The sequence below is a fragment of the Gopherus flavomarginatus genome, chromosome 11, assembly GCF_025201925.1.
Source record: "Gopherus flavomarginatus isolate rGopFla2 chromosome 11, rGopFla2.mat.asm, whole genome shotgun sequence".
In the NCBI taxonomy this organism is placed as follows: Eukaryota; Metazoa; Chordata; order Testudines; family Testudinidae; genus Gopherus; species Gopherus flavomarginatus.
The window spans coordinates 52781028-52801508 of NC_066627.1; the positions used below are offsets into that span (position 1 = coordinate 52781028).

Genomic DNA, 20481 nt, shown 5'->3' on the forward strand with positions numbered 1-20481 from the left:
GGTGACGCAGTTATACTGCCTTAACCCCTGGTGTAGACAGCGCTACATCACCGGCCTGGGAGAGCTTCTCCTGTCAACATAGCTACCTCTTCTTGGAGAGATGGATTAACTATGCTGACAGGAGAGCTTTCTCCCATCGGCATAGAGCATCTTCATTAAAACAGAGATTTGCCCTAAGTGCTGCGTGCTAAGGAGTGCAGTGAACTGAGGTGAAGCTAGCGAACTTGGAGTGCTGCTGCCACAGAGGCAGTAAATCTGTGCGCACTGTGGGTGTCCACAGGTTGACACCTGCGCACTCGTGTGGAACACACGGGGGTGTCCAGACAGGTTGAAGGGTCCTTTGCCCTGGAGCCAGAGCAGAACTCTGGGGGGATACTTAGTGCCCAGATTTAGCCACAAGTTCTTTCTGGTCCACGACCTCCCTCTGGGAACCGAAGGGTTTGGGTCTGCAAATTGTTAGCCTGCAGAGGGCAAGAGTGGACTTGCTGAGCCTGGAGTGGGGCAGTTGTGTTGCCAGCAGCCGGTAGCTTTGGATGAGTTTCCCCACGTGGGCACAGACAAGGCTCCCTCACACTGTGAGCAGGGTGGTAGTTATTCAGCCTGTGCCCCTTGGGTAATCTCCAAAACGGGGCAGAAGGGCTCCCTGCTCTTAATTTCATCCCATTATTCCTCAGTGATACCCTATGCACCTTAAAGGTCAAGTTCACACTCTGCAGGTATTTCCAGACTGCAGTCAAGCTTTCTATGTTGTTTGCAGTGTTGTGGTAGCCAAGTTGGTCCCAGGATATTAGAGAGACTAGGTGAGTGAGGTCATATCTTTTACTGATCTAACTTCTGTTGGACCAAAACACCCTAACACCTGTGAGCAAACACTTTTCACAATGTGATCACTCCATATCTGTCCTCTCAGTCCTTGTCCTCAGAGAAAACCTGCACAACACCTTGAAAAGACGTGTCTGGGAGCTTAAATTCATGACTTTGCTTGACACTCAAAATCACGGTCTCAGGAAAGACACTGGATTTATGGCTTATTATGACAATCTGTAACTCACTAAACCCCTTTTTTGTCCTATGACTGCAGGGGTATTGACAGACCACTTCACTTTGCATGATCCCTTACACTAGAATATGTGTTAACTACTTCTGCTAAACAATCTCTTCCATCTTGTATTTAGCTGTGACACCTTGGGCAAGTCTGTACTAAAAAATTAAGTTGACCTAGATTACGTTGATTTACAGCCACCGCAGTCATTAAACTGCTACGCTCCTTGTGTTGCCGTTGCACCTCCTCATCAGGAGTGCTTGCACCGATTTAACTGTCAGTGTGGGGCATTGTGGGCCGGCTTCTGCAAGGCAGCAACAGTCGATGTCAGCAACGCAGCGTCTACTGTCACCGCATCGACCCCTGTGCTACGTCTATGGCAGATGTGGAGTGGGCAAGTGAGGGGTATATAGTACAAGTTATGGACAGGTCACGGGCCCTGATTTTTTGTTTACTGCCCACGACCTTTTGTTAAAAATATCTGTGACTAAAATGTAGTCTTAACAATAAGCCACACCATTGCATTAGCCAGAGAGACTTGCTGAATGCGGATTTCTGTTTTCAGGGAAGTGAGAACACAGTGGCCTGTTCCCATCAGAATGGGGGCAAATGAGTTTTTCTCCTGGTTTTGCTGACAGAGCTACACTGAAGTTTTCAAAGCAAATACAAAGCAAGCAGGTTTGTGAGACAGAGGTGGAGCAGCTGAAACTTCCAGTGGCCACTAGATGGTGCCACAAGACCCTAAATCTTCAGAGCTGGAACCAGCATGGGCAGCCAGGTACTTGCCTAGTGTCCTTAGCTGGGAATCTCGGCCCCTGCTGCAGGCCCTTGTGACGATGCAGTTCTGGTGGGACCCTACTGAGCATGCCAATTCAGGACCAATTGCTTAAACAGGGTATCAGAGGGGTAGCCGTGTTAGTCTGGATCTGTAAAAGCAGCAAAGAATCCTGTGGCACCTTATAGACTAACAGACGTTTTGGAGCATGAGCTTTCGTGGGTGAATACCCACTTCTTCAGATGACAGTTAAATCGGTGCAAGCACTCCTGATGAGGAGGTGCAACGGCAACACAAGGAGTGTAGCAGTTTAAACAGGGTAGTTACAGCCCAAGGCTGGGGGTTTTCCACCTCTCAGGCAAACCAAACCAGCCAGACAAAGAGGACTTTGGTTTCACCCACTGGCTAACCACAAGTCACACAAGCAATTTCCTTAGACACTCCAGTCTCCCAGTATCACCACCAGTGCCACTCGTGCTTGGGATGAATGGTTATGAAAACCAACACCCCAATAAAAGAAAAAAGTTCTCTCGATCCCAAAGAATCAAGCCCCAGACCCAGGTCAATATACACATCAGATCTTACCCACAAATCACGCTGTTGCCAATCTTTTAGAATCTAAAATCTAAAGGTTTATTCATAAAAGGAAAAAGATAGAGATGAGAGCTAAAACTGGTTAAATGGAATCAATTACATACAGTAATGGCAAAATTCTTAGTTCAGGCTTGTAGCAGTGATGGAGTAAACTGCAGGTTTAAATCAAGTCTCTGTAGTATATCCCCCGCTAGGATGGGTCATCAGTCCTTTCTGCAGAGCTTCAGTTTGTAGCAAAGTCCCTCCAGAGGTATGAAGCAGGACTGAAGACAAGATGGAGATGAGGCATCAGCCTTTTATAGTTTTTTTCCAGGTGTAAGAACACTTCTTTGTCCTTACTGAGAAAAATTACAGCAAAATGGAGTCTGGAGTCACATGGGCAAGCCCCTGCATACTTTGCCGAGTTACAAGGCGTATCTGCCTTCTCTCAATGGGTCACTTATGTAGCTGATGGTCCTTAATGGGCCATCAAGCAGGCTGGGCAGAGCTAACACCAATTTGTCTAGGGTGTCACCCAGAAACACAGCACAAATTTGAAATACAAACAGTATAGTGCCAATACTCATAACTTCAACTACAAAATTATACATACAGACAGATAGCATAATCATAACCAGCAACCCATAACCTGGTCTTAGACACCTTATATGACCCCCTTTACGTAAGATTTGGTGCCACTACAGGACCTTGGTTGCAACCATGTTCTATATGGTCCCAGATTATATCAATAACGTCACAGCTCTTCATGTTGCTCTGGGGGTAGGAGCAGCCTAGCGCAAATGGACACACAGGGGTGTGCTGAGGAAAGAGGGGGAGGTGGGAGAGTCTCTAAGGCTAAGATTGTCCACAGGGCTAACATCCTCCTAGTGCTACGCCAGCCCTACAGCAATCCAAAATGTGCAGATGCGGCTAAAAGCCACCCTTACCCGAGATCTGCCCAGAGTCAGGACCTCAGTCTGCATTTGGCAGCAGCATCACTCCCAAGGGATTTGAGCATCATGAGCCAGGCTCCAAACAGTCATGAGACTAGCTTCAAACTAAAACTTGCTGGGTCCTTTTTCTTTGGTGCCTGGTGCAAGAGCCTTTCAGGGGCCTATTTTCAAGCTTTACTAAGCGAACAGGATGGTCAGGATAAGTTCCCTTATTGTAAATGGAAGCAGAGATTCTGCCACCATCACCTGACTCCAGGAGCTGGGGCTTTTAGGAAAAGACCAACCAGCTCTCATGACAGTTGTGATAATGTTGTGTGAGACAATGCGCCTCCTTTATGGAAGCTGTGCGGCACAGTCGGTAACCCTATGTAAGGGGACTTTTGGCCCCTTACTAAAACTCAGTGGATTTTTGTTTGGTTGGCTAGCCCAGGGAGCAGGTCAGTGCTGGGAGCAGAGCTGCAGCAACCAGAGCCAGAGAAGCCCAGGGAGCTGCAGGCAGAGCAGCAGCAGCAGTGCTATGGCAGAGTGGAGCTGGAGCCCCCAGAGCTGGGTGCAGTGAGCAGCTGGAGAGAGCGAGGGGGACCCTGGGCAGTGGGCCCAGTGCAGGGAGATATCCCCAGCCAAGAGGCCTTGCAGGCCAGACTTGGAGGGGGATCGTGACCCCAACTGGGGGTGGGAGTGGGGGTTGATACTGAGAAGATGGGTCCTGCCACCTAAATGTAAGTGGGGGAATGGTCCCGCTATTGTGGGGAACTTTCCTGGCTTCTGCACTACCCCGATGAAGTGGGCTAGCAAAAGGATCTGAGTCCTTGCTCCCACTCCGTTTACCCAGAGGCCTCCCTGCCCATGAGGACTCCCTTTCCACTCTCCTGTCTGGCAGAGTCCTCGTAACCCCAACAAGGCTGGGCCCAGGATTCCTGAGGGGCTCAACCTCCAACCCTGCTGTGGTCACTCAGGACAGGGGCTAGGGTGCCCCCACTCCGGGGTACTCTCTTTGCACTGCGCACTTCCCTGACCCACTGATCACTTCATACAATTTAAAGCAAATACAAGTTGTTTAATTAACAATTAATTAAAAAAAGAATAAAGAAAAATGGGAAAGGTTAAAGGAAACATGTCACCCTGCTCTGCGGCAGGGACCATCACAAACAAACAGTGTCTCTGGAATGTCAGGGCAGGTCACAGTCCGTTCCCTGTAGGTCCCAGCCTCCTTCTCAGTCCTGGCTGTGCTGCAGGGATGCTGTGGGTTGGACACTTGCTCTGGTGGTGACCACACGCTCTCAGGCTCTGGGTGGCAGGACCCTTCTCCCCAGCGTCACCCCCACCCTGTCAGGGTTACGATCCCCCCAAGTCTGGCCTGCAGGGCCTCTTGGCTGAGGCATCTCCCTGCGCAAGGTCCCCCCTTGCTCTCCCCAGCTGCTCACCGCGCCCAGCTCTGGACTGCTCCAGCCCCAGCCCCAGCCCCAGCCCCACACTGCCTCAGCACGGCTGCTGTTGCTGCTCTGCCTTGAGCTCCCTGGGCTGCTTCTCCGGCCTCTCTGGCTCCAGTTGCTGCGGCTCTGCTCCCAGGGCAGGTCTGCTCCCTGGGCTGTGCTCTGGCTTTGGGGCTGCAGCTCTGCTCCCAGGGCAGGTCTGCTCCCTGGGCTGTGCTCTGGCTTTGGGGCTGCAGCTCTGCTCCCAGGGCAGGTCTGCGCCCTGGGCTGTGCTCTGGCTTTGGGGCTGCAGCTCTGCTCCCAGGGCAGGTCGCTCTCTCTGGGCTGTGCTCTGGCTTTGGGGCTGCAGCTCTGCTCCCAGCAGCTTAGCTCGGCCCCACTCCGTCTGACCCAAGCAATTCCAGCTCACAGGGAGGACGGGACCCTCCCTGGCCTCCTGACTCCTTGATTAGCCTGCCCGCCCTGTCAATCAGGCTGACCTGGGGCATTGGCCTCTCGCCATTGTTCCTGGGGACTGTCAGTCTCAGGGTCCTGATTTCCCATCGACCCCTCCCCTTTTAGTGCTGGGAGCCGCCAACCAAACACCCCCACTGAATGTTAGTAAGGAGGCAATAGTCCCCTTACATAAAGCCTGAGGATGTGTGGCCACCACCAGAGCAAGTGTCTGACCTGCAGCATCCCTGCAGCACACCCAGGGCCTGAGGAGGAGGCCTGGGATGTGTGAGGAACAGACTGAACTCTCCTTGTCCTCCAGAGACACTGGTTGTGATGTCCCCATGCCACAGAGCGGGGTGACGAGTTTTCCTTTAACCTTTCCCATTTTTTCCTTCTTTTTTTTTTTAATTGGTTGCTGTTTAATACATTGTATTTGCTTTGAACTGTGTGTAATGATCAGTGGGGTCAGGGACTTATCCAGTGTGGAGAGACCACCCCAGAGTGGGGACACCCTAGTCTTTGCCCTAAGTGACCACGACAAGGAATCCTGGGCCCAGCCGTGTCAGGGTTACGAGGAGAGAGGAAGGGGAATCCTCGAGGGCAGGCGAAGGGAGTGGGTGCAAGGACTCAGATTCATTCGCTAGCCCATTTCACTGGGGTCGTGCATACGCTAGGAATGTTCCCCACAATCGTGGGACCATTCCCCTGCTTACCCATGGCAGCTTTGTCACATGGGTAAATGAATAAACACTGTAGCAGGTTTGAACCTTTTCATGATCCCATGTGCCCAGACCTGACACCTTCCCCTCACGCCACCACCAGGCAAAGCCAGTCAGCCCCAGCCCCAGCCCCTTCCCCAGCCGAGGTGTTCCCAGGAACAAGAGAGGAGACAATGACAAAATAAGCAGAGCTTTGCCCTAGTTTGAGAGCTCCTCTGCAGTTTTGGCTCAAAGTGGCCTGGTCTAGAAGTGCCTGCTGTCAGCTCCAGGAGGGCCCTGATCCAGGGCCTGAGGTTATTAGAATAGGCTTTAAGTTCTAAAGCTATTTACTGCCTTGATGGTAATTGGTGTCTGGGATTCAGAGGCTGGGAGGAGCGTGTGCTGGGAGATTACAGGCACTGAAGGATGAGAGCCCTGGTGTGAGGGGTCTCAGCTCCCTGAGCTACACAGAGCAGACACATAACATGAGGCCCAAGCAGTGAGCGTGGGGCTGCCGGAGGGGATTTCCAAGGCCAGGGCATTGAGCCCAGAAATCCCCTTCCTCCCGACTGCCGTTTGCATGATGGCTCTCAAGAGATCTCCCCTGGGGCAGTTTATATTTGGCGAGCAAGAGTCACTTTTGGGAAATGACGGCAGAGGGTGGGCTGGGTATCCAGTCACGTGGCTCCCTGCCACTGCCCACAACAGCCAGAACGATTCGACTTCCTCTCCCTGGCCAGCTCTGCAAAGGAGAGCACTAGAGGAGCAGCGGCTGGGTGGGGTGGTGGGGGGCACTGGCTTTATGCCTCCGCGGAGCCCAGTGAGCCATGCTGAATGCACGCAGAGCAGCATGAGGCCTAGGCACCACTCATGTCACCTGTGAGCCCTGGGACTGGTCCTCAGCACCAGCGCAGCCGCGCACACACAGGAGGGGGGCACCCTGCACCGGCGCAGCCGCGGGCACACAGGAGGGGGTCAGGCTGCACAGGCGCAGCCGCGGGCACACGGGAGGGGAGGGACATGCTGCACTGGCACAGCCACGGGCACACAGGAGGGGGTCATGCTGCACTGGCACAGCCACGGGCACACAGGAGGGGGTCACACTGCACCGGCGCAGCCGCAGGCACATAGGAGGGTCAGGGCATGCTGCACTGGCGCAGCTGCGGGCACACAGGAGGGGAGGGGCAATGCTGCACCGGCGCAGTTACAGGCCAGACAGCTCCCTGTAACCTTGGTCTGTGTTCTGAGTATTCTTACATGGGCATTGAGGCATAAACTTTTGCATGAGCTTCTCCTTTGTTACCAGCGTTTCCTCTCTACAACGAAAGTGCAGTGGGAAATGCACAAAGCAACAGGAACTCCCTGTGACATTCTCCTCTGCAGAAAGCAGAAGAGTCTGGAACCCACAGGGCCCTCGCCACATCACCTGGGAATTTCTCCAAGCGGGAGGCAGTGCGGGAGTCTCCCTCACTCACCATGAGCTGCTGGATTCTCTGTCCTCCCCTCTTTCTGTGTGCATGGCCCTTGAAAGCAGATACTGCCCTCTTTGGGGAGAGGGGGTCCTCTGGGCAGACACTATCCCCTTGTCAGGGGGACCCTGTAGGCGGATATCGTGCCCTCCTGGGGGTCTCCTTTTCGTCTTCACAGCGTAATCTCAGATGGGAATTACTGAAACTCACAGCAAGAAACTGAACTGAAACCTCGAGCTTCTGCTTCCAGGCTGAGTTAGCAGGAAAAGCACAAACATCCCTCCTGCATGTGGGCCCCAGGATACCAGCCTATTGGCAGGGGCTGGATTTCCCAGAATTGCTCAGGCTCCTTCTGGCCTGGAGAGGTGGGCAGGACCTGCAGATGACTTACACAGCTGATAGGAACCTGGAGGGAGTCACAAATCCCTGTGACTGGAGATGAATGATCCTAAGGGCCCTGGAGAGCCTAGAGAGACAGTCCAGGGAACCCAATTAATCCAACCCCAACCATGCAGGATGGGGACAGGCACAGCTGCAGAGTGGGTATGTGTCACAGAGTTCCCAGGCGATGCTCTGGAACTGCTCCCCACAAAGCCAATCAGCACTTTGGGAGCCTCCTCTCCCTTGGAGCAGACTGTCTCCAGGGCAAGAAGCTCACACAGCTTCACCTCCTGGGTCTCTCCTTGGAGCATTCAGCATACGCCCCTCTGTGTGCTTCCCACAGCGAGTCCACCCAGGCGGGGTTCTGGGGAAGCCAGAGGGTCCTGCACGCACCCCCACTTCGCTTCGCAGTCAGATGTGACTCTCAGCCAGCCAGTAAAGCAGAGGTTTATTAGATGACAGGAACAATCTAAAACAGAGCTTGTAGGTACAGAGAACCGGACCCCTCAGCCAGGTCCATTCTGGGGCCCAGCGAGGCAGACCACCCCGTCTGCCCTCACTTCCCGTCCCCAGCCAGCACCAAACTGAAACCCCCTCCAGCCCCTCCTCTCTGGCCTTTGTCTCTTTCCCAGGCCAGGAGGTCACCTGACCTCTTTGTTCTCCCACACCTTTAGCATCCCCTTGCAAGGGGGAAGGGCCTGGCCATTAGTTGCCAGGAGACAGTGTCGGCCAGAAACTGAGGTACCCACACAGTATTCAGAGGAAACATTAAGAACAGTCCCACTTCATCACAGTATGGCAGCAAAGCAGACCAGCACCAGTATGGGATGATTGCAAGGAGCATCAGTCCTGGAGTGGAGAGACAACGGCCTGCCCATGGCAGCTCTGGGACAGTCACATCTGCAATACAGGATGGAACCCTCCACTGGGATAGCTGAGGAGGGACTGGCTAAGGGGACTTTATCCTGCTAAGGCCCAGGCTGTGGGCAGCCTTGCCTAATGGTCAGGATGGGCAGCTGGCCCAATGGTTGTAACAGGGTGACCAGGCCTAGCAGCCTGAGTCAGGAGCCAAGTTACCAAGTCCTGGGAGCAAGCCGGAGACGGGGGCCAGAAGCCAAATACCAATTCTAGGGAGTGTGCCAGAGCCAAAACCCTGGAGACAAGGACTGGGCCAAGGAGCAGAGACCACAACCACAGAGGCAGGAGCAGCAGGCAGCTGAGAGCAGAAAATGGGCCTAGAAACTCAGCTGCAGGCATGGTACAGGCTCAGGGAGCCAGGGCAGCTGCAGTCTGCAGCCCATCAGGAGACCAAGTTCATGAGCTGCCTCAGCTGAAGGCAATGACCTGGTCTGGGTTCAGCAGTGGGTCCCTCACAATCCCCAGCAAGCCTGAGCAGCAGCCTCAGGGCTGACTGGCAGTGGCTCCCTACAGCTGGTTTGCCAGCTGGAGCTGCTGGAGTGCAGCTGTGCTCTGGCTATGCCCCTAACATGCCAGGGGCAGGGTTGGCTGGTGCAGATCGAGCCATGGTGGGTCTGTACAGTGGGGTTTCCCCTACACTGGGGAATCCCACCTGCCTTGTGCTGCTGGAGAGGAGTACAGCAAACAGGCCGAGCTGGGAGCCAGACTATCTAACCCAAGGTGCCTTCTCACCAAGAGCCAGGGCACCGCTGCATGGGGAGAAAAGCCACAGACCAGAGCAGGGCTGCAGGGCTGGCTTCTGCGGAGAGAGGCTGACTCTGTGGGGCCCAGCTGCGGGGCATGGCCATTTACAGATCTCGGAGGGTCTGTGAGGGGCTTGACGGCACAGAGGCCCAAGAGGAACTGAACAGACCTCCTGGAACAGAGTCTAAGGCCAGAAGGGGCCACCAGACATCCAGTTTGATCTCCTATCGCAGGCCACCAACACCACCCACCCAGCAACCAGAATTAGCCCAAAGGAGCCCAGCCCCTGGGAGACTAGACTGTTCTGTGCATGGGCGGAGAATAGGCGGGAGAGAGGGGCACCATGTCTGAGGGCCCTGCTGTGAGAAGGAATTCAGTGAGCTAAACCCAGCTAATCCTGGCAAGTGACACCCGCCCGCACAAAGGTCCCTGCCAGTCTGACCTGTGGGGAAATTCCTTCCCTACCCCACATGGTGATAAGGGAGACCCTGACCAGGTGAGCAAGACCCAGCCAGCCACGCAACTGAGAGAGACAGTTTGGTGCCACCTCCAAGCCCCAGCCCTCCCTGCCCTATGTCCCAGCTCCAGCTGGGGCCAACTTGGATGCTACAGAGGAAGGAAATTAAAAAATAACCTCCTAGAACAACGGGGATGAGAGCTCCCTGCTGGTGGCTGGCTGACACCCTGAAGCACAAACTTTAGGAACATCAGACATAAACCCGAAACGAGCCCAGAGCTGCCGAGACCTGCCCTCCCGCCCATCACAGGCAGTCACCTTGTACAATTGTGCTGATACGTAAGAATGGCCGTACTGGGTCAGACCAAGGGTCTGTCTAGCCCAGTGTCCTGTCTACCAACAGTGGCCAGGGCCAGCTGCCCCAGAGGGAATGAACAGAACAGGGAATCACCAAGTGATCCATCCCATTGCCCATTCCCAGCTTCTGGCAAACAGAGGCTAGGGACACCATACATTGGTCCCGTTCTCTCGTAAAACTGCCTCCAGAACTCCTACTGGGAGGCTGGTCCAGAAACTCAGCTTCTGATGGTCAGTAGCCTTCTAATTTCCAGCTGGAATTTGTTCCTGGCTGGTTTCTAGCTGTTTAGTCTTGTGCCAGCCTTGTTCTTTAGTCTCAATAGCTCTTCACCCTCGCTGGGGTCACCCCCAGGGTGTTTCCAGAGCGCACTCATAGCCTGCTTTTTGCTAGACTAACCAAGCCAGGCTCTTCCAGGCTCTCTCATAAAATTGGTCCTCCAGTCTCCTGGGCACCTAGTCGCTCTTCTCTGGCTCTGCCCCTGCTCCAGTGTAAATTCATCTTTCTTGATCATGGGTGCCCAGTCCTGCACACAGGATTCCACCTGTGGGCTCACCAGGCCTCGTGGAATGGCATTAATACTCCTCTCTCGCACCTGGAACTGCTTCGCCTGGTACATCCTAGGCTCGCATTGGCCTTTTTCACGGCCACATTACGTTGATGATTCATAGTCATCCTGGCAGCTTCACTCTTCAGTCTGTGGCCAGTGCCAAGACTAGCATGGGCAGAAGGGGCAGCCCTGTGCTCCCCCTTCTCCCCCCCCCCCCGCACACTCTCTGAGTGGGCCAGACAGCCTGCGCCCTCTCTCCTCAGGGGCAGGTCACCAAGGGCCCCCAGTGCTCCTGTGTCTCAGATGCACTGACCTCTGCTGCCCCCCGTCAGTGATGGCGTGCCCCAACGCTGAGTGGCCCCTGGCACTGATGGACCCTGCTGTTGCCTGCCCTGGGGCAGGGAGCTGCCTGCAGACTGCGCTGGGAAGTTCCTAGAGTGCCCAGTGCCACAGGCTGAGCCACTGCTTTGGCCAGGCTGACACAGAGCCAAGAGCTGCCAGGGGACACGGGGACTGGGGAGGGAGTGGTGCTCTCCCTGGCTTGACATGGTTTCCATCACACACAGGGTTTGCAGTTTGGGTTAACAGCTCTCAGCATCCCCACCGGACACATGGGGACGCGGGCTCGGCCAGGTTGCACTGGCTCTGGCGAGGAGGCTGCGCCAGGCTGGCTGCTTTGCACACACAGCCCTGCCAGGGGCCCTGACCACAGGCTGCCTGGGGAAGTCCTGGCCCAGGCAAGCCTCGAGGGTGGATGCCGGGGAGGAGTTTTGCTGCTCGGGGAGTGGCTGCCCAGCCCCTTTCCTGGGCGGGTATTGAGGCTGAGAAATTTATAGCAGCTCTGCCTTGCTTGCCAAAGGTCCAGCTGCATCATGCTGCCCGGCTGCCTGTTGTGTCTGCTCGGGGGCTGCCTGCTCAGGGTAAGTTTCAGTTTCTTTTCCTGGGAAGTCAATGATGTTGCACCCAGCTGCAGAGCCCTGGTACGCAGAGCCCGGCTCCCATAGGGTACTCTGGGAGCTTGGCAGGGCTCTGAGCCAACTATGAGCCAACTCCCCTGCCTAGGCGGCGAGAGGGCTGGCACCACTTCCCCTCCCTTGGTCCCTTCGCTGGCACTGGGCCCTCACTGGCAGAGCGAATCCCAAGCCTGGTGCCAGTCGAGGTCCGATGGGAGGAGGGTGTTCTTCGGCCTGGAGGGGGCCAGGGAGCTCCAGCAACAGACTGGGTTGTGGGGGGCAAGATGCGGGGTTCCCTCTGGCTGGCTGGAATCACAGTTCCCTCGACATGAGCGATGGTGCCGGGAGTGCACAGGGTGGGATCCTGCCCTACATTGCTGGCCCCAGGCTCTGCCCAGGTTCCTTGTAAAGGACCTGCGATTCGTCCTCCATCCCTGCCCAGGAGCTGCCAGGGCTGGCAGGGTATACCCAGCTGTGTGGGGGGACCCACTCCAGGGGTGTTTACAGGCTCTGCTCTTGGGGTGGGGGAGAGAGCCTTGAGGGGAGGGCAGGGCTGGCTTTAGGCTGATTCCTCCAAGTCCCCCAGATCAGGCCCCCTGCCTAAGATGGCCCCACACCCTAAAGGAGAGTGCCTAACTTTTTAATTTTTACTCGCCCTGCAGCGGTCTGGGTCTTCGGTGGCACTTTGGCGGTGGGTCCTTCAGTGCCGCGGAAGACCTGGAGCGAGTGAAGGACCCGCTGCCGAAGACCCAGACCTCCGCTGGGTATTCGAATTGGGTCCCGCACTTCTTAAAGCTGGCCCTGGGGGAGAGCAGGGGAGGGGAGCGCGTATCCCCCATCCCTGCTCTCTCTCGTGTCCTGGGCTCGGGGAGCTGCCTGTGGTGAACCTGGGCTCACAGAATCGACGAGAGCCAAGGCTCCTGCTCTGGCCTGGCAGTTTGCTGGTTCCTCATTTTTGTGGCTGGGAATTTCCCTTCATCTGCTTTGATTTCCCTGCCCCCCATGACTCCACCCTGCTGTCTGGCACCCCAGGGGCTCCAGGTTTTGACTGGGATGTAGTAGGGACTGGGGAGGGAGGGCAGGGTCTGGAGTCCCTACTCCCCGTCCAAAGGGCCCAGCTGGAGCTGGGGCCAGGCTGCTGTCCTGCTCCCCTCTAGCCAGGCTGCTGGCTTCACTTTCACTTTCTTTCTGAAATAGGGGGTTGGAGCAACCACCAGAGACAGAGCAAGAGCTGAGCCCACACCCAGCCACTGCCCTGGTGCTGCTCCGGGACCCCGGCTCTGGTCAGGGCGCGTAGCTGTGGCATAGGGACATGAAGGGCAGGGCTGGATTGAGGGGGCAGGAGAGTTGGCCAGACCAAGGAGGCAGCTTTGGGTAACACAGAAGGTGCTGGGGGAAGGATACAAGCTGTGAGTGTCCTGGAATGCAACAGGCACCAGCCCCAGGCCTACAAGGGAGCAAAAGCAAACACCGGCCTGATGCAGTGGGGCAAAGACGCCAGGGGTGCTCCCAAACCAGCTGAACACAGGCTGGGGCTGCCAGGTTCCAAGCAGAGGCTCCAGGGTTCCTCTCGCCAAACGTGGGGAGGGGCTGGGCCAGGCCTGCAACGTGGGCCTGAATTAGGCATTGGGGGTGGGGTGGGAGACGCAGGGGCTAGGGTTGCCAATTTTGATTGGATGTATTCCTGGAGGTTTCAGCACAGGACATAATCTTTAATTAACAATTATTTTGTAATTCCTGGAGACTCCAGGGCAATCCTGGAGAGTTGGCAAACCAGGGGCCCAGCCCAGGCTGGGAGTTTGGGCCCCCTTCAGTTCCCCTTCCCAACACGGAGGCTGCTAGCGACATGGGATGTCAGAGTCTTTCTTCTCAGTTCCCCTGTTTCTCAGAGAGCTCCCCGGGACAGCCAGGGCTCTGCCAGCATGCGCCCATTGGCCACTCCCAGGCACGAGCCCCGCTGCACCCTGTGAGCCCCCCGCGGCGCAGGGCTGGGGCTTGCTGTGTCACTGTCACAGGTGGGAGAAGAGGCTCCCCTGGGGCAGACTCTGAAGAGTCCCCAGAAGCACCAGGGCTGCCCCAGATCCGAGCCTACAGGCTCCTCCCTTCAACCCCCCATTACCTGGGAGGATGGCCCCGCGGCTGTGGGAGGAAGGGGCAGTTGGGTCTGCTCTGGGCCCTGCCCCCCGCCACAGGGGTTGAAGCTGGCAGCCCGTGGGCAGGGGCAGGCAGGAGAGGCGTTCCTGTCAGTGGTGCCCAGGCCTGCCCTCTTGGCACAGGCTGCAGCTGCCTGGCCAGGGCTCTGACTGCAGGCCTGGCAGCAGCCGAGCGGCACCGCGCTCACTAGCTGCGGGGTGAAGCAGGAGAGAGAGCTGTGCCCCGGACACCACACCGGAACTGGTGGCATCCCACTTCAAGGGAGGCCTGGCACTGCAGAGGTGGCTGAACCCAGCTGTGCAACAGTCTGTGGTTAAAGTGGGTGTTGGTGAGAGCGCAGGGAGCAGCGTCTGCGCAGTGCCTGGGATGCAGAGGCTAAGCAAGCTGCATGCAGGAGCAAGGAAGAACAGGGGATGGGGTGAGTCATGGAGCACGGACCCATCTGGCTGAACTCACTGCTCTCTTCTATTCCAGCATTGGGCGTCTGGCAGCGACTTGAACTGCACCGCAAAGCAATATCAACACGATGACAGGTGCTGCAACCGCTGTGAGCCAGGTATGGAGCAGTGTCCCATCTCCGGGCAGCCTTGGCTGGGGCTAGGACCCGACTGTCGACCTCGCTCCCCTGGCGGAGCCGGAGTTTTCAGTCTTACCTCTTCCCTACAGCACCTCCTGCTGGGAGAGGCTGGGTCTGGCAGTGCTGGGTATCTCTTGCAGGGTCTATTGCTTGTTCTTCTCTGACAGACTCCCGCCCGGCTCGCAGCAAACCCTGCTGTGCTCTGTATTGCAGGACTCAAGCTGCTGTCTGACTGCACTGCCTCACAGAACAGTGTGTGCGAGCCGTGCGAGGAGAGACACTTCCAGTCCGGCTGGACCAGGGAGAAACACTGCACCCCCCACAAATCCTGCGATCACAGTAGGTGCCTTTGGGGGCGTTCATTCTTGGCGGGTGAAACCAGGCCTCCTGGCTAATGCTCAGGGGCTGCCGGGGTCCTTGCAGCCTGGTGCCCACCCCCTGCTCACCTGCCATCCTAGGCTCATCACCTGCTTGGCAGGAGGTGCTGCTGGCACCGACTCCCTGGAGTGCTGATCCCTTGTCTACGTTTGTCTCATCCCCTTTGCTCAGACGCTGGACTTGAGACGAGGAGCCGCGGGGATGCCAAGCACAATGCCGAGTGCCAGTGCCAGCAGGGCATGTACTGCTCCAGCCCCGACTGCCAGACCTGCTTGAATATCACGGCCTGCGGGCCAGGTGAAGGAGTTGCTCGGAAAGGTGAGGTGATGCTCCGAGCCAGCCAGAGAGCTCCCTTCCTGGGGGCCAGGAATGGAGCTGATTCACCACTGTGCAGCCCAGGGATCACACCGCACCCCCCTCCCCCCAATCAGAGTCCCACCAAGGCTTCCCCTGCAAGGGGTGCCAGGGCCTTGCCCTCATGAGGGACACCCAGTGCTTCCTGGGGAGACAAGCACAGGCTGCAATCACTCAGCTGCTCCAGCCTGGCACCTGCAATCCACCTTGCCTTCCCCTGGCATGACACTGACCTGCCCATTGCCCACTCTGCTCCATTCCAGCCGACAACCTTTCGGACACAACCTGCGAGCCGTGTAAACATGGCACTTTCTCCAACATCTCCTCTGCCTCTGAGCCGTGCCGCCCCTGGACAAGGTACAGACCCGACACTCCTGATTCAAAGGCAGCTGAGGCTGCGCCCACACTAGCCTTCTCTCTGCCACACAGCTCACGCTTCTCACACCAGCTCAGCTCCTGCTGCAGAGGGCATGGGGAGGGTGCACCACATGGGTGCACCAGCAGGTGACATGAGCCCTGGTAGGGCCTGGGTGGGGTGGCACAGGCTGTGAGAACAGGGCGGGGAAGCAGGCGCAGGGGCAAGCAGAGCACCTCAGCCATCCTGTCATCTCAGTTGCCACACCCAGGAGCTGCCTTCCTCCCCTTTGCCGCTCTCGCCACCTCTGGAGCTGGGCAGTGTGCAGCACACGGGTGAGTGGAGCTGGGCTGCAGGGCCCATCCCTTGGCCATGCGCCCCGGAGAGCTCCTCTGCCAGCCCGGCGCTGCCCCAGCTGCACAGCAGAGACGCAAGGGCCAGAAGAACCTTAACCCTGACCCTGACCCCTGCAAAGCACCCTCATAACCACTGGGGGGGGAGAAGCAGAGCTGACCTCTGCAAAGCACCCCCATAACCACTGTGTGGGGGGAAAGCAGAGCTGACCTCTGCATGGCAACTCCATAACCACTAGGGAGGAGCAGAGCAGACCCCTGCATGGCACCCCCCATAACCACTGGGGGGGGGAAAGCAGAGCTGACCCCCTGCATGGCACCTGCATAACCACTGGGGGGGGGGGAGCAGAGCTGACCCCTGCATGGCACCCACCATAACCATTGGGGAGAAGCAGAGCTGACCCCTGCATGTCGCCCCCCATAACCACTGGGGGGGACTTTGGGAACCTGACAGCTGGTCTTGCATTGAAGAGTCCACGGGCTGCGTGTCCCCCCATCTTTCGGGAAGCTGCTCCCGGGGTATTGACACTTTCTGCTTGAAATTTGCACCTTGTTTGCTGGCTGCGTTTGTCAGGTTACAGCTCCCCTGCAGCTGGATCTATCTCATCTGGCCTTGGTCTGCTAGCAGACATCACCCCAGGTAGGGCCTGAGAGCTGTGGCAGGATCTCCTGGAGGCAGGTTTCCCAGCACCGAGTCAGTCTCCGAGCTCTTTGCCGAACCCTTCCCAATTGCTCACCCTCCGTGTTGAAGTGAGCCCCCCAGAGCTGGACGCCCTGCTGGAGAGGTGGGGTTACCTGTGAGCCCCATTGGAGCAGCCCAGGATCCCGCGGCCTGTACCAGTAGCACCTTGCTGAGGTGCTTGTGGGGCTCCCAGGCAGCCTGTTGTGCACATCATGCTCCATGTGCCTGTGGCCCAGGGCCTAAAGGAGAGCGCCTGGGGCCAGGCATAGGGGCAGCCGCTGCAGCCTACAGGTATTTCCTGTCTCAGCAGCAGGCCAGTGGCAAACACCCACAGCTGGCAGGTGGCTGCGGGGAGATGCCTGAGGGAGGGCATCACACTCCCTTCCCTGCTACTTAGGCGGAGGGCAGAGCCAATCCCATGGTTGGGGGCACAGGCTGCCAGCTAGGCCCCTCTCTCCCTGCAGGGAGCTCCTCACATCCGCCTTCTCAGCTCTGGCCTGGCTACTGGGTGCGAGTGCAGCTGCAGCCAGGGACTCGCTCTGGATTTACACTGTGGGAAGGGGCTTTGGGTCCTGCCAATCGAGTTCCCTGGGGTCTGGTCTGTGCTGTTCACCCCACGCAGGGCCAGCTCCAGGCACCAGCTTCTCAAGCAGGTGCTTGGGGCGGCCACTCCGGAGAGGAGCAGCAGGTCCAGGTATTTGGTGGAGGGTCCCTCATTCCCAGTCGGAGCGAAGGACCTCCCGCTGAATTGCCGCAGATCACGATTGCATCTTTTTTTTTTTTTTTTTGTGCGCACGCTGTTTGGAGCAGCAAAACTCCTGGAGCCGGCCCTGACCCCAGGCATTGCAGCGCACTGCCAGCGCACAGCTCTGGGCCTTTTTCACAGCAGCAGCTCTCCTCCCTGTGTGACATGCTGCCCCGGTGCCCGCATGCAGGGTGCTTTGCTGCCCTCCTGGCTCCGGGTATGAACCCAGCTCTGCCCCTCTCTGCAGCTGCGAGACACTGGGGCTGGTGCTGAAGGTGCCTGGGACAAACCGCTTGGATGTGGCTTGTGGTAAGTGCCAAGCTGTCAGCATGCACAAGCTGTGCAGATCCCAGGTGGGTGATTTCTTGGATGGGAAGCTCCAGGGTGCCCGAGACCAGCCAGCTTTCTGGCGAGGGAAACCTTGTGCCAGTCTGCCCCAGTACTCACCCTGGGTAAGGCATGCGGCGCTGCTTCATCTGCTGCCTGTGGGTGGCACAGAACCGAGGTCCTGACCACATGTGATAGCTAACACTCTGCAGCTGGGCGAGTCCATTCTGCCTCCTTCCAGTCCCCATCTCAGTGCTGTGCAGCTGTACAAAGCTGCCAGGTCCTCCCCAGAGTTGCCTGCATTTCACTAGTGGATGCATTGATCCCTGCAGACACAATGCAGTTTGCAAGGAGCTTCAGGCTCCCTTTGGATGAAGATACGGGGACCTTGCCGCTCCTGGTGGTGGTTGTGGGGGGTCTCCCCAGCAGTGGGCGCTGTAGGTGGGGTGTGATTGAGAGGGGCTCAGTGTGGGGCGGAGGGTATTACGCAGAGCAGCCATCTCTCTTTTCTCTTGCCAGAGCCTGGCCGCAGCCGCTCCCCAGTGCTGATCTCCGTTATGGCCATTATTGCAGCCTCCCTTGTGGGGCTCATTCTCTTCTGCCTGTATCAAAAAGGTGAGCATGGGGGCACCGGCTGGAGGAAGGAAGGGAGGGTTGGGTGGGTGTCTCCCTCCACTCCTGGGCTGGGCCAGGGCCTGGACACAGCAGGGTGTTCGTCCTCCACCGCCCACAGCCGAGCCCACCATTCTGCCAACCGGGAGTCTGCAGTTGTCCAGGCTCGAGGCATCACAGTTCAGCTTGTTCTGGGGAAAAACCTCACGGTCCTGGGGCCCATGTGTGCTGAAGCCAGACTGCCATGGCAGTGCCAGCCTGGCCCAGCTCCCCCCAGCAGGGCACCCTGCTGCTTTACCCACCCGCCAGCGTAGGCTGGGAGCTCTGGGAGGCTGAGTCAAGGCTCCAGCCACGGCTCTGGCCTGGAGCACCTTGGTCAGCAGGAGGCACAATGGCAGAGCCCAGATCAACGTGAGCACATGTAGACGCCATGCTGGGCCTGGCCGGGGCATTCCCCCTCTGCCATGGGGTGTCTGGGCTGGGCCTGGCCAGGGCTCTCCTCCCCCCTAACCCCCATGGGGTGTCTGTGCTGAGCCTGGCTGGGGCACTCCCCCCACCCCCCGCCATGGGGGTTCTGGGCTGGGCCTGGCCAGGGCTCTCTTCCCCCCCAACCCCCATGGGGTGTCTGGGCTGGCCTTGGCCAGGGCACTCCCCTCCCCTGCCCCGCCATGGGGTGTCTGGGCTGGGCCTGGCCAGGGCACTCTCCCTGCAACCCCCATGGGGTGTCTGGGCTGGGCCTGGCCGGGGCACTCCTCCCCCCCAACCCCCATGGGGTGTCTGGGCTGGGCCTGGCCAGGGCACTCCTCCCCCTCAGCTCCCATGGGGTGTCTGGGCTGGGCCTGGCCAGGGCACTCCCTGCCCCCACCCCCTGCTCCGCCATGGGGCGTCTACATTGGGCCTGGCCGGAGTTTCACTCTCCCCCTCTGTCCCCATTCCCTGTCTAGGTCTCCAGAAGCACCCAGAGAAGCAGGTACGTCACCCTGCACCGCCCACACTCCCCGGGGCAGGAAAGCAGCTGCCATGCGCCCGAGCAGAGTCAGGGACCTGGCCCCAAGCAGGGGGTTCTCCCTCCCAGCCCACAGGCACAGGCTGCACCTAGGTGCCTGCTTCCTGGGCAGGTGGCACCAGGCCCTGGGGTCACCTCTGCTGCCCGCTGGGGTGGGAGGGGCAGGGACGAGTTGGAGGGGAGGACAGAGCAAGTGGAGAGCGAGATGCCCTGGGGTGGGAGCCCCTGGGCCCTGTCCCCATGGGGGCAAAAGGGGTGTTGCCCCAAGCCCTGCCCTGAGGGGACACCGCCCTGTGGTGGGGTGAGGACAGGGGCTGGGGCAGCGTCCGAGCATCTCCCCTGCAGATGGGGGTTGCGCCGGTAGATCCCGCAGCAGCCCAGCAGGGGGCAGGAGGAGCCCGAGGAGAGGCGTAGGTCTCCCCTGGCCCCACGCTGTGCCAGCTCGAGGGGCTGCGGCAGGACCCCCACTAACCTCACCTTCCCCCGCCTGGCAGGGCCCGGAGCGGCTGGATCCCGTGGAGATTGTGGTGCTGGCGCCGCCCCAGCAGCCAGCCGCGGTGGGGTGCGAGGAGCATGACGAGCGCCAAGACTTCCCCGTCCAGGAGACCCTGCTGGGGCGCCAGCCCGTGGCGCAGGAGGATGGAAAGGAGAGCCGCATCTCGGAGCAGGAGAGGCTGTGAGGTCCTGTCGTGGGGAGCATCTGCCTTGTCCAGCACACACAACCAGGGCTGACCTCCTCCGCCCGGCACACAGCAGGGGGCTGTGCCATGGGGCAACCCGGCGCCCTCCTCCCTGCCCTGGCTCGGCCCCGGGCAGGGGCGCTGGTGGGGGGCAGTGAGACGAGGCCCAGCACAGTCAGGAGCAGAGCATTCAGGGGTGTACAGAGAGTGGGGTGGAGCAGTGACTCTCACCCTTTCCCGACTCCTGTACCCTTCAGGGGGCTGATTTGTCTTGTGTATCCCCGAGTTCCACCTCACATAAAAATGACTTGCTTGCAAAATCAGACATAGAAAACCCAAAGCGTCACAGCCACTGGTGCTGAACAATGGCTGAGTTTCTCATTGGCACCATGTCGTTCTAAAATAAAGCGATTGGAATACGAATCTTGTGCTTACATTTCAGCGTATACAGATTGAGCTGCACAACAGGTCATTGTCGCTCTGAAATTTAATTTGTTCTGACTTCGCTAGTGCTGTGTATGG

At 58.2% G+C, this 20481-nt stretch overlaps 1 protein-coding gene across 1 annotated transcript; it reads left to right on the forward strand.

Moving 5' to 3' along the window:
* Positions 1–11593: 11593 nt before the first annotated feature.
* Positions 11594–20382, forward strand: CD40 (CD40 molecule). Its single transcript, XM_050917744.1, has 9 exons — positions 11594–11703; positions 14365–14446; positions 14681–14806; positions 15017–15163; positions 15463–15556; positions 17582–17643; positions 18181–18276; positions 19218–19243; positions 19774–20382. The coding sequence occupies exons 1-9, from the start codon at positions 11656–11658 to the stop codon at positions 19957–19959; spliced, it is 867 nt and encodes a 288-aa protein (XP_050773701.1). The 5' UTR covers positions 11594–11655; the 3' UTR covers positions 19960–20382.
* Positions 20383–20481: the final 99 nt, after the last annotated feature.